The sequence below is a fragment of the Callospermophilus lateralis genome, chromosome 9 (genome assembly GCF_048772815.1).
Source record: "Callospermophilus lateralis isolate mCalLat2 chromosome 9, mCalLat2.hap1, whole genome shotgun sequence".
In the NCBI taxonomy this organism is placed as follows: domain Eukaryota; kingdom Metazoa; phylum Chordata; class Mammalia; order Rodentia; family Sciuridae; genus Callospermophilus; species Callospermophilus lateralis.
Window position 1 is genome coordinate 53,342,249 of NC_135313.1, and position 13,488 is coordinate 53,355,736.

At 36.1% G+C, this 13,488-nt stretch overlaps 1 protein-coding gene across 10 annotated transcripts in view; it reads right to left on the bottom strand.

The window, feature by feature from the left end:
* Osbpl6 (oxysterol binding protein like 6) overlaps positions 1-13,488 on the bottom strand; it is a 187,688-nt gene that overhangs the window by 17,084 nt on the left and 157,116 nt on the right. For 4 of the 10 annotated variants that reach the window (XM_076866731.2, XM_076866727.2, XM_076866737.2 and 1 more), the window contains 4 exons: positions 12,264-12,397; positions 11,468-11,491; positions 3,189-3,296; positions 1,453-1,590 (listed from right to left, as the gene is read on the bottom strand). In XM_076866731.2, coding sequence (XP_076722846.1) covers positions 1,453-1,590; positions 3,189-3,296; positions 11,468-11,491; positions 12,264-12,397 — 404 coding nt within the window. The remainder of the gene's footprint in view (positions 1-1,452; positions 1,591-3,188; positions 3,297-11,467; positions 11,492-12,263; positions 12,398-13,488) is intronic. The other 6 variants (XM_076866732.2, XM_076866730.2, XM_076866738.2 and 3 more) reach the window with 3 other exon arrangements.

Sequence of the window (13,488 nt, forward strand, 5' to 3'; positions counted from 1 at the left end):
TCTCTCAAAGAGATAAGCTAAAAAATCATCAGATGATAGGTCCAAGCTCAGATGATATGCAGTCAAGTTTAACTGTATCCTGATTGAAGGATGGAGGATTGGTCAACAATGGGAACTCAGACAAGTCAGAGTTAAAAAAGAAAAAATTCTGGTAGCATGTTTCCAGCAAGGTCATCCCTGGGGGTAAGGACATAAATGTCTGTCCAAGTGGTGGAGTACCCCAGTAAAAAGGAGGAAGTATGAAGCTGTCATATCCTGGCCCTCCTAACCTTAAGTTCACTGAACTCACTTCTGTCCCCATTTGTTGCTCACCAAGCAGCCTCTGGACTACAATTAGGTTTGTCATGAAGATTTGTCTATAGGGAAAGAGGCAGTAATAGCAAGCAAGATCATTCTGTTTATCTGTTATAGTATCAATTACCATTGCACATAACTAAACTAGCCCTCTGCACCGTGAATGGGAAGTCTCTCTGAACCCATTAATGCGTGCCTGGGGATCTGAGCAACAGCTGCAGGCCCTGGTATGCCAACAAAGTCAGCTTCTGATTCAAGAATTCTGTTTCACATTTCCCCACTATAAAAATGATATGTGTCCATTATTTCTTGTTTTTTTCCATTTTATTTTTGTTTCTAAAATCACTCATAATTTCAAGCATTCCAAAATAACTACTACTGTCAGGATGTTTCCTTCCTTCCCATCTATTTTCTATGCATACAGAAATAATATTTAGCAACTATTTTTTTGGTAAAAATGCAGTACAGACAATTTCAAATGATAAATTTCATAATTGGTTATATAGGAAAGAATTTTGGCTGCTTCCCCATACACACAACAAAACAAAACAACAACAAAACAAAGCACATTTGAGTGAATTCCAATAATTGAATCATATCCTGAAACCTGACCTGGAAAAAAGTTCCATATCTAGACCTTTCCAAGACTCATGAAAATGAACAATTCAATAAAGCTTCTGTGGTAGTGTCTAACCTCCAAGAACCACAATTACCCAGCTAGATATATGCCAGACAGTATCATTCTATGCTCAAATTCATGTTACTGGTAAAGATACATAACATGTATGTGTTTGCCTGTACACATGAATGATGGTTTTCTAATTCTCACATTTTTTTCTCTTTTAATAGCTAGTCTCCCATAAAGAACTCTATTGTCAACTATTTGTTAACTCTGAAATATGAATCACAGAAGAAAATCAGAATAAATGTGTGACTCTTTCCCTTTATTCATCAACTTTAAGAGTACTAAGCAAGCAGATGCCCAGAAGTGTTGTTAAGTGCTCAGCCTATGGGAACCAAAATGGCTTGCATACTTTTGGCTATGTTACAATTTGATGTAAACAAACAAATACAACCAGAAATTTCTACAGCTTCACTTTCTTTAACCCAAACTCAAGAGTCCTAAGCAGCTGAGACAGACACATCCAGGATCCTCACCTCATTCTCTGATGAACTTGCAGAGAGGAGCACCTCTTGGGCATCGAAGAACTCAGACACAGACTCTGACATGGAGAGGCGGCTCTCATTGGCTACTTGCTGTGAAAGGGGGAGACTGACGTGGATTTGCTCACCAGGCTACAGAAAAGAGAAGCACACTGAATAATCAATTTTTCCCCTGGTAGAATAACTTCTTTTAAATCAGCCATATTTCTAGAGAAATCCATGCTATGTGCTACAATATTGGTGACGACAAGTAATTTTCACTTGCTATGACCTTACTTTCCTTCCAATATATTTAAAGATTTTAGAAGGCAGAGTTGAAGCGGGCTGGTACCGTGACTTGATTTTAAACCTATACTCATTGATATTAAGAAGAATTTAACAGGTTAAGGTTTACTCATAACCTGCATGGGTTGCACAGATAAGTTCTTTCTCTTATTCTTAGGAATGTCATTACTAGAGACATGGTAAGAAAACAATATATGAGACTAATTTTTGAAACAGAATATGTAAAAAACATTTTCAAACTAGGTCACGAATTTTAACCAGGAAAATGACCAAAGCATTAAATACTGTATCAAATTGTATTTTTATTCACTAAATAATAAATAACTGTTTTCAAGGTGCTTTTTAAGTTTTACTCAAAAACTATGTAAGAACATACACACATATATATTCTAATGTACATTAGGTTGAAAAGAAGGTCTCATTTGAGTATTATTAAATGACTTTTGAATTATAAACTTCAGAAATACTTCCAGATTCTGGGCAGCTGAATGAATATAAATGCAATCGGAGATCCAAGGGCTTCTGGAGTTGAATGAACCTGGGGAGGCAACTTAAGTTCAAGATAAGTGGTCTTGGATAATATTTCCTAAGCAGCTGGATGGTGTAACCTTCGAACCTATAGATTGCTAGTGAAACATATGCTTTTGGTACAAATATGACTTGACTAAAGTTAAAATTCTCACCTTGGTACATGTATCACTCTGCATAAAGCTTTAATATTACTGTTGAACAGTGTTAAGTTCTCATGGCTATAAAATGATAATTTCATAAAGGGCCATAAACAGAATTACACACTTAAGTTTAACCCAAATTTTGATTGTTTTCCTATTCTCTTATCATTTCTTCAATTTGAGAAATGAAACAATAATAGTATCTACCTGAGGGAGTTCTTGGAAGTGTCAAGGGAGACAACACATGCAAAGTGGTTAGCACAACACCTAGCACACAACAAGTTCCACTTGACACCTGTTAGCTATTAACTGCCATCATCACCCTCAGTGGTAGTTACAGCAGCACCATTAGTGTTATTCTAGCAAGATCAGGCGACTTTCAAAACAAACCTTAGGAAAACTTTCATTTAGCAATTTCTCAGCTAAAAATGTTTTCTTCCAACATGTCATTGGTTATGTGATGTTAATGAGCATTTTAAATGAGAAATGTGACAGAAGAAAAATTCACAAGCAGGAGTAGACATATAAATTAAATATTTGGTGGCATCAGGTGAACACAGGAATAAATAAAATTAGACCCTGATCACCAAGAATAAATGATGTCAAGCTCATGTACATCCTTTACTCCAGATAATACTGAAGTGTCAGCATCCCAAGTATTTATGGGGGGAATCTTATTAATAGAGAAGGAACTGTATAAGAATAAGTGAAAATATACAGTGAATTTACATGCTATAAAATAGATACTCTACATTTATTAAAAATGAGTCTTACCTCATCAGGGCTAGGAATAATATTTACACTGACAACCTGATCACAAATAATAGACTCTGAGTGTATTCTGTTCAACCGACTCCTTAATTCAGCGTTCTGGTTGAGTGCCTTAAAACAACAAAAACAGCCCTTGTAATTTCTAATCAACAAGCAAGCATAAGACAGAACAAGTACACAGGTAAAAACTTAGACAACAAAGTCTGTGATATTCTTAACTCCAACTTTTGGGATCATCATGAGCCATATCTTGTTGGTAGAAGGAAATAAATGGCTCAGAACTAAGGAATTATTATTTTTTTTTATAATATAAGATCATGGCTTAGTAAGTTAGTGAGCTGAAGGAGTTAGTGGATTTAATAAAACTGATTCATGGATTTTTTTCTCTTGTAGATTCAGGCCCATTACATCCAGGCCCTAGCCTAGCATCACTTAGATATTGCTTTTTGCCGCCTGAGATGATTCTTTCATTTTTTTAGTTCTAGTTTCTAAAGTTTGAGAGTCACTTTAAAGTCAGGTGGTTATCTTAAACATTATTTGGAAGTGGAATGAAGAATGAATTGGCTTTAGTTTATAGAATTGTATTTGAACTTGATTAAAGCAAACAGTTGCATCTTAAATTTCCAGAAGCATATAATTAATACACATGTCAGTGCAACAAAACTAACTTGAGCATAAACCCAAAGATGCCTTCATGGAGCAGTGTAGACTTTGACAACCATAATAGAGAACAAAACACCAATAGTAAACCAACTCTAAGTTAGCTCCATCACACTACTTTCAACATACTACACACACACTAGCATCAGTTAAACACCATTTGCTATAACAGAGTTCAGTACATGCAGCAACTGCATTTATTATAAGAGCAGAACAGCCTCACATACAAATGGCCTCCTGATTAGGCCCTTGTGGACAAAGGTATAGTGTCCTCCATGGAGTGCACATCACATTGATGGATAGGGATATTTTCCATTTATATAATAGAGATGTGGCTTACTGGAATTATATCAGGCCTCAAATGTAACCCCTGGATGAGGATAAGACCCAGTGTAAAGATGTGCAACTCCTTTCCTTCCCATTAAAATTAGCAATTAGAAGATGGAGGTGAATAACTAACTAGAACAAATAAAAAAAAATATTATTAAAAAAAGAAGATGGAGGTGGATGTTTTAGAGGATGTATGTTATTAGGTCTTACTAAAGAAGCCATCTGCCCCAGGAAATGGGCATTCTGCTTCATTCAAGTCAATAAATACAACAAACCAATACATGTACAAATGTAAACTCCTAATTATAACTCTGAATCTATTAAACACTTAGGGTGGATACAAGAGAGTCAAACTTTATACTTGGGCAGGAAATACTCCCTGAGCATGTGTAAGGACATGCCTCTCTTCTCCCCATTCTGGTTTCCACTTCTTCCCTCTCTTCAACCCTGCTTTTGCTTTTTGAGAACAGAATTATTCACTCATGGATTTTGGCTTTTGTTTAAAGCCTTCAGATCCAGTTTATAAAATACATCAAATAACACACTTGGTCTGATGTGCCAAGTATTGGTGGATACAGATCCAACAGCCATTGAATTTGGAGATAGGAGGAAATGTGTCCCTGGTTATTTGAGAAATCACGGCTGTGTTAGAAAAAAAAAAAGAGGCGATTATGTTATTATTAAATAAACCATGTGCCCCAAAGGAAGAATCCTAATATCTTTTTGCCTTGTAAAACTGCTCAGGATCATTTTTCTTGGAGCAAAACCTTGAAAACTCAGAATTTGAAAAAAAAAATACTGTGTTAATCTTATCCTTTATGACTACTATAGACATGTTTACTTGTTCTTTTCATTATTTCTCTGCTTACACTATGTGTAAAGTTATCTTAGCTACTGAAATATCTGGAACAAGACACACTTTGCCACCATGTCAGTGGGAGGCCTCATGGTAAGATGCTTGATGGGTTTAATTGCAGAATCACTGTCTTGACCTGAGGGTTTTATATAAACCTCAACTAATGGTTCCTCTAAAGTGACTGCACCTTCTGTTGCCGCTGGAATGGTGTTAATGAAATAACCCTGCAAAATCTCAAGGGCAAGGATAAGTAAGGCTTTTCTTCAGGGTGAGAATGTTAAACATAGGTTTGCCATTTATAAGGAAAGTTGTAGAATTGTTTGCTCTGGATATTTAAAAATATTAACTTTTCATTAAGTTCTCACCTTATCCAATGCAATCCTGCTGATAAGTATGTGTGAAGGGCATACAAGATAACTTCTAGCCATTAACATCAGAAGAGGAATAAGCTAAAAGGGGTTTTTAAAAAATCACCTGAAAATAATTTTTCTTTTTTCTTAGATATAATGTGAAAAATTAAAATCCTGGCCTGGGAGTCAAAAGATGAAGTTTTCTTGATTCCAAGGCTCAGTGGTCTTTATACTTATCCCTTGTTGGGCCTCAATTTCTTTCTCTTCTCTTTTAGACAGATCTTGCTAAGTTGCTCAGGCTGGCCTCAAAGGATCCACCCGCCTCAATCTCTTGAGTAGCTGGGATTACAGGTGTTAGTCACCATGTGCCTTAATTTCTTTAGTAAACAATACTGCAGTTATATTAGTTAACCTTTAAAGTCCATTTCAGATTTGATTGAAATGCTAAGTTAGAATTTTCAACAGTGTTTTCTGGTTATCAGCATGAACAATAACTACCAATTCCAGGATAACATAAAAGTAATTCCGGGTTTGGGATGGGGGAGTTGATTTCATTGTGGTTAGCAGGAATTTTCTTGTTGTTACATAGCACAGAAAGCATGGGAATAAATAATTTCAGCTCTGGCAATCCCCATGGTGGAAAGTATAATTGAGAACCCAGCATGCAACAGCCCACTTCTGCCCATCTCACTAGACCTGGCTACTCCTTTTGCCTTGATCACAGACTATTTTTTATTTGCTACAGCTGAATGTTGTGAGCTCTGTGGTGTAGCAGTCTTGCGTTGTACTCCAGATCATATTGAGTATTTTCCTCTCTGAAGTTCACCTATTTTTTTCCTAATAATATGGAAATCTTGAAGAATTAAGTCATCACAATGGAAATGATGCCTTTAGTGATAATTACCATGAAAGAGCCTAGAAAATGGCAGAAATAATGTAGGGGTTGCACCCAAGGAGAGTGAACAGTGGTAAAGCAAGGAAAAAGGAGGCAGATCACTAGCCACTGGTGCCAGCCAATGAGCAAGGAAAGCTATGAAGACTTGTCAGTAGTAGCATTGCTTTATCAGTGGCATGTAGGATCACAGACTGACAGGGAGGAAAAACTTGGAAACTAGGAACTGTGCCTACAGCCTTCTCCAAACAGGCTTTACACATATTTCACTACTTATCTAGTGAATTTGGACAGTGCTAAAAACTCTATAGCGCATGCTCATTTCCCCATGCTTCATGCCCCTCACACACATTCAAGTCTAATATATCCAAGAAACATACCATTCTTTCTCAATCCATAAAAGAAGTTTCCATTTTGAAGTTCTGAGCCAGAATCAATTACCTAAATACATACTTTTTTAGCTATAGACCCTCTCAGATATGGGGGAGAATTTACCTTAGACTGAGTGAGACAATGGCATAAATACTAAGTGGAATGTGAGTTCTGGAAAGAAAACAGGGCTGCCTGGTGGCTGGAGAAGGATTTGAAACACATGGCAAGATGGAACCGCCATAACACCAAAGTATTTGCATAAAAACAAAACTGGTTCAGAAGAAGTGAGAAAACAGATACATCTAGGACTGCCAAAAGCCAAATTCTGGGCATCTCTTAGAAATCATCTTGTTTTTTTTCAATTAAAAAAATACTATTATATTTGGAAAATGCAAACAAAGTAGGAAAATATTTTTAAAAATTCATATCTTACTACCCAATTGTTGGCAGTTTGGTTTCTTTCTTTCTAGCTCTTTCTTAAGTGTTTTTTCCATATTGTGTACTGAGTCTGTAGTTCCCAACCTGTAGCTGCCCCTTATTCTTTGCACATAAGCATTTATTTTATATTGCAACCTTTTCACTAACATGAGTTTGATAGTTGCATAATAAGCAATGATTTCCTATTATTGGGCACTTATATGGTTGCTGACTTTTTACTAAAATAAGTAATATGCCATGAAAATTTATGTGCATAATTATTTTCTGATTTCACATTACTTCCTTAGACTAGTCATATTAACAAGGATCTACCGGATCAAGGAGTAAAAACTTTGAAAGGCTTTTAAAATATTGCCAAATTATGGATAAAACAATAGCAACTTGAGACAGAACTGAAAATGATGTAAAGGAGTTTATGAAAAATATCTTTACACATAACAAATTTGGCCAAGCCCCAGGGAACTGTGGAATTTGGAAATAAATAAATACACTTGAAACTTTTATCCCATAACAGAATATTTATTTTGGTTATGTGAAATGTTGTGGACAGGCAGAATGACAGATTCTACAATTGGGATTTTAAATTACAGTACTCTGAGCCTTAAGCCAATTTTTTTTTTTTTGCCTACAATCTCATACAGACCATATTTCACTGATTCTAAGATGCACATTTCCCCCTACACTGAGCACCTCTGAAGCACTGTGTCAGTTCAATTGACAGTAATGGTTTCTTTCTTTCTCAGTAATGCACAAAATAATGATGCATCTAACAATTGACAGCATATTGACTTAATGAACTATAGTAATTCTAGCTAGAATAGATGGTCATATTCAGTTGCTCCCATTTATATGGACCCCAATTCCTACTACATTCTGCACAAACTGTGCACAAATTCCAGGGCCAGAAATCAAACTAGTAACAGTGGTAGAGGGTAATATACTGAAGACAGACTCAAGTAGTCTTGAATCTTCTATTATTATGGTAATCAGGAGTGCCAAGGTTGACTTTGTCTTATTATATATTATTTAATTTTGGGGTTCAGAGTACTACACAAATCAGGACATGACATTAGAGCTGAAATTATAAGGACAGATGCTATATAAAATGTCCTGCCCTACAAGTGTAAGTCCAACATGGATGCTTTTGCTCCAGTGTGAAAGTTAATTTAAGTTTTATGAGGGTAAAACAACAGAATTATGTGTGCGTGTGTGTGTGTGTGTGTTTGTGTGTGTACATATATTATAGTAAGAGAAGAAGTCATCTGGCTGTCCATCTTGGCAAACTGTTACTTGCTCAAGGCAGGCAACAATTTATGCTGAGCATGTAGTGAAGAATGCTAATTTCATGTGTTTTATATACTATGTGCCTGCTAAAAGGATGATGGAATTTGCTGAAGTGATGTATCTACTTAACAGTCTCATTGAAAAGCAGCATTTTAATAATTAGATATATATCGAATAGGTCTTATGTCAAATAAAATATACAAGCTTTAAAAATGTTAGACTTTAAATTATTTAAATACCATCTCTCTCTTTCCTTCCCTCTCTGGGGGAGAGACCCAGTCATGAAAAAGTTATCTGAGGGTTTAACTGATGACATTTGAATATGGACCAAAGATATCCTTAGGCTACCTAAAATCACACTACAATGTGAAATTATGCTAATATAAAATACACTCAGAACTTGGAGAACAACTGTCTCGATGTATGAAAGCTATTTGGTATTTGTAAAAAAATTTTTTTTTCTTTTTGGTGCTGGGGATAAAACCCAGGACCTTGCAAGTGCTAGGTAAGCACCCTACCACTGGGTTACACCCCAGCCTTACTGTTCAATCTCAAGTGCTATATTAAAAAGGAGACTGAAAATAGAGCTAGCCAACTAGGATGGTTGCCCAGTTGCTTCCCACCTTCAACATCTCTATACCTGCTGGCTCTTTGCCCTCATGATACAGTCATACTAAGACACTGTCAAATTCCATGGCTGACTTTTAGTCTACATTTTATTTTCTGCTAAATTGGATGTTAACTTTTTCCTTCTTGAGATCATCAAAACTCCACCCTTTATCTCAATAGTCATCACTCCTAAATTCCTTGGTTGCTTCCCCTGGGTTTCCATCAAAGGAGCTCTTTCTTAGACTGTCCTTAAAATATTAACATTCTGTATAGCAGCTCCAGTATCCCTGAACCCCTTTTATTCTGATTGAAAACACAACTGATCAACTTCTATAACTTCACGGGTATACTAGAGTATCCACATCTTTTTCTCTGACTGTCTGTTGATTTGTGTAACCTGCTGGATGTCCCTCAGACATCTCCTTCTCTGCAAAATCACTCATTGCACAATAAATCAGTTCCTCTTCTATGATCTCTCTGAGGAGAAAGAACTATCATACAGCCAGTTATTCAAGTAAAAGGCCTGGACTTGTCTTGGCTCTGTTTTGTGGTCCCTTGCTAATAATGTTCAGCTGTAAACCAAGCTGATTATGTGTCTCTTTGTGTCTCTGAAACTGATCCCTTCCTCTATAAAGGCTGGTACTTCCTTAGTTCAGGAATATTACCTTGAGTATCACAAAACATTCTCAAATTATCTTGAATACTATGTGCCTGCCAAACTAGTTTTGCTTTAATTCTACTAAATTTCCATACTCTACAAGACTAATCTTTCTAATATACAGAAATATGCAATAATATTTCCAATCTCTGGCATTATCATTCACCAGTTAAATTTCCTTAAGTACTCCCCAACACTGAAAGGAAAAATTTAAACTCCTTCATGTAGCCCCAAGGGGCTGATTTCCACTACTTAACCAGTAACTCTTAAACTAGCTTCCTTGTTCACTCCATTCTCCATACACCTTTCCAGTGGTCTAACCATGGATAGTAATTCACCAGAAAGCAGTGAAATGTCAGTAAACTTAAATCATAGGCTGGGGTGATTTCTAAACCAGAGTCCAAACTTAGAACTTATGGGAAAGAAGGCTAAAGAGAGAAGGACTGTCCCAATTGGAGGGTCCGGATGGACACAAGAATGTGAACAAACGTGAAATTCTGTGGTAATACATAATTGCAATCACTGGATTATCTAATGAATAGGAGCATGAGTCTTTATGTCCCAAATTATTTTCATATCTTTTGATTCCTTTTAAAAAACTAAACAAAATAAACAAAACCCTCCAAACCCCAGAAAAAAGCTATTGGGGCTCTGACTTTAGATGCTAATAAATATGTCTTTGTAAGAGAGAGAAATATTTTAGCCCAAAGGATACAGAGTTGATATAATTTTGCTTGATTTTACTTTTATCATGTTAGTATCAGTTTCTTCCTTGTTTGCTCAGGAAGTCAGATCTGGACTGTGCTCTTAGCTCAGGGATCTACCATTCTTCTAAACAACCAGAGCTCTGGAAATCTGCACCACCATACTCCGGGAATAGTACAGTATGGTCCATTTAACTGTTTCTTTGGAAATACTGCTGATCTCACTAATCAGAGCACGAGCCTCCTGGGAAACAGGTGCATAGTATGCCAAATCTTGCATAATACCTAGTAAAGTCAGTTGAACGAGAAATGAATAACTTTTAAAATTTCTCTTCCTAGTCATTTCTAATTTCACCTGAAGCTCAAAAGCAAGCAAGCAGCAAGCAAGAGGCAAATTTTCTTATTTATCTTAGCATAAGCTTGATTTATATCATTAAGCTTCTATCATTAAGCCCACCTTAAAGAAACACTGAAACATTTAGGGGATCAAGAATATATTTTATGTGTATTTACAAGGTGACATTTGCATGTTTATTTGTTCACGATTTGAAAGATCAATTAATATCAGCTGAGTATTCAACAGATAAATGGCATGAGAAGAGTCCAGGGAGAACATTTAAAGTACCTTTCCTGTGTGTGTATGTGTGTGTGTGGTACTAGAGATTGAACCCTGGGGTGTCCCACAACTGAGCTACATTCCCAGTCCTTTTCATTTTTTTGAGACAGGGCTTAGCTAAGTTGCCTGGGCTGGCCTCAAACTTGAGATCCTCCTGCTTCAGCCTCTGAGTCTCTGTGATGACAGAGTCTCTGTGATTACAGGCATGCACCACCACTCTCTGCTCTTTAAAGTATTCTTATGAATGAAGCCCTCTGCAGCCTGGCAGAACAGGTGCACATGCTTCTGAGGCCCCTGGCTTAGCACTGGAAGCAGCGTATGCACCTCAGCCAACAGTGTTTCATGGTGAATGCTGAAAAGTGGCCCAGATGGCAGCACTCCATAACATGAAACAACACTGAGTATATGCTGACAGTTCAGGTACATAAAACATGTGATACAGTTTACATCTAAGTTTCAGGGACTGAGGGAAGATATTCAAGCAGGATCTGATCCACGTGGAGAACCACTTACCCAGGATTTGCTTGCTCCTTCACTCTGATCCAAGGCACCAGGAAGTGAACAATATTTTACATAAACACTGAGTTCTCACAAAAATCATACAAAACATTAAATTCTTAGAGGAAGTAAAATAAGTGCATTTACGGACTAACTGAAGAAAATATTTACTTCAGAGGAAGTGCTTGGTATAAAAAGGCATAAGCACAGCTTTAAAGGATTTGTTTCAGAAATCTCAAGTTTGATATATGCAGAGATTTGGTTAGTTTTAGCAAGAGCAACTAAATAATACATATTGATGTATAATAGTCTAGCTTCGGGGAGCATATCTTAGCTTGGAAGAAAATCCCTAAAATGAAAACCAGAAAAGAAAAGAAAAAATGGGTTCATAGTAATTGGCAATTTTCAACATATTAAAAATCTAAGTGGGAGAAATATTAAGAGTGAAGGACCTAGGAGATTCTATCTTTAACCATTGGACTGGATATATTCTAGAATATACTTTAGATATGCAAATCATCTATAAATTCTGTTTTTTTTAAACCAGGGTCAATCTTGAATAAATGACCTTAGGCATTAAGTATTCAACTGGTCAAAATAATGAATATATGTATGTAAGCAATTGGTTTATTTTCACTCTTACCTTGACATTTTGGGAAAGAAACATAATAAAATTCAATCCTGACATTGCAACATCTTGGGAGATTTCAGAGGAATGTGTCATTGCTAGGACTGACCACCTCCACCCCCATCTCTTGCCTGACAGGATTGGGACTGTGTCATGCACATGAAAACAAACACTCTCATTTACCTGAGACAGTGACTGTCGGAGCCGGGCCATCTGCGAGCTGTGGCCTTTATTGTGATCCTGCTCAGAAACCATCTGCTTCAGCTTCTCTTTCTCAATAGCTATGCTATTAAATGCAGACTTCAAAAGAGAATGTACTGGATGGGGACAAATGTGAGAAGCAAATATAAACACATTCAGAACGAATATACAAAATGATAAACTTTTCATACCTAGACATTGTTTGCAAAGGCCATGCTACACTTTAATTAAAAATCAGCTTTAAAAATGAATTTATCAGAATATCTATACTTAAAACAAGCATGGCAATTGTAATGAATTAGGGTGAAAATTTTAGGGTTTCATATCAGACAAAGCATCAAAGATTTGGAACTAGCATATGCAATATCAAAATCTACTCTGAATATCAGTATTCAGAAATGAATTTATAATGCCTAGAAGTAACAGAGAACACGTTTTGTTTGTCATATTTGATAATATTTTGAACAGTTTTGTGTAGCATAAAGTGTCATACAAATCATTTAGAGTTATTCAAAATTATTTCCCCAAAGCATACACCCAAAAAAGAGCATTTATGAATCATGTCAATATAAAATAGGCAGCTGATCTAGACGTTTTGGTTAGTTCCCTTGGCGGTAGGAAATGATTTGGCTTTAAGAACAGCACTTGGATTTCTTTCTCAGCCAAGAATGTCTAGATGTCAAAAGTACTTTGATTTAAAAGCGACAATAAAAAACACCACCTCTCCCTCCATTTCCTGCATACCTGACAACTTATATTGGTAAAATCTGAAACAGTCTTTCATTTTGAACTACAAAAAAGGATGAATTTCCAACTTCTATTTTCTACAATAACAGTTACTATAATATGCAGCTTTTAAAAATATTTATTTGAGATATATATATATATATATATATATATATATATATATAACAGAAGTGGAAAATTTTCAGCACAAAATACAGCCACTAAATCAAAGGGGGAAACTGCAGGATCCCAAGGGATTCGCATCTATTGATTTGTATGTTACATTCCATCATCCATTTAAAGGTAATAACTTGATAGCTGAAATGCATTAACCCTGCCAGTAACTCTAAAAGCAGACTCCACACCAGTTTTAAAGTTCATAATGCTTTCTAAAGAGTTCACCCAACAGTCATGGTAAACACCCTCCTCTTTTTTTCTAGCATAGAGAATTGGTATGTCTGTTGAAAAGAAAACATGTAAT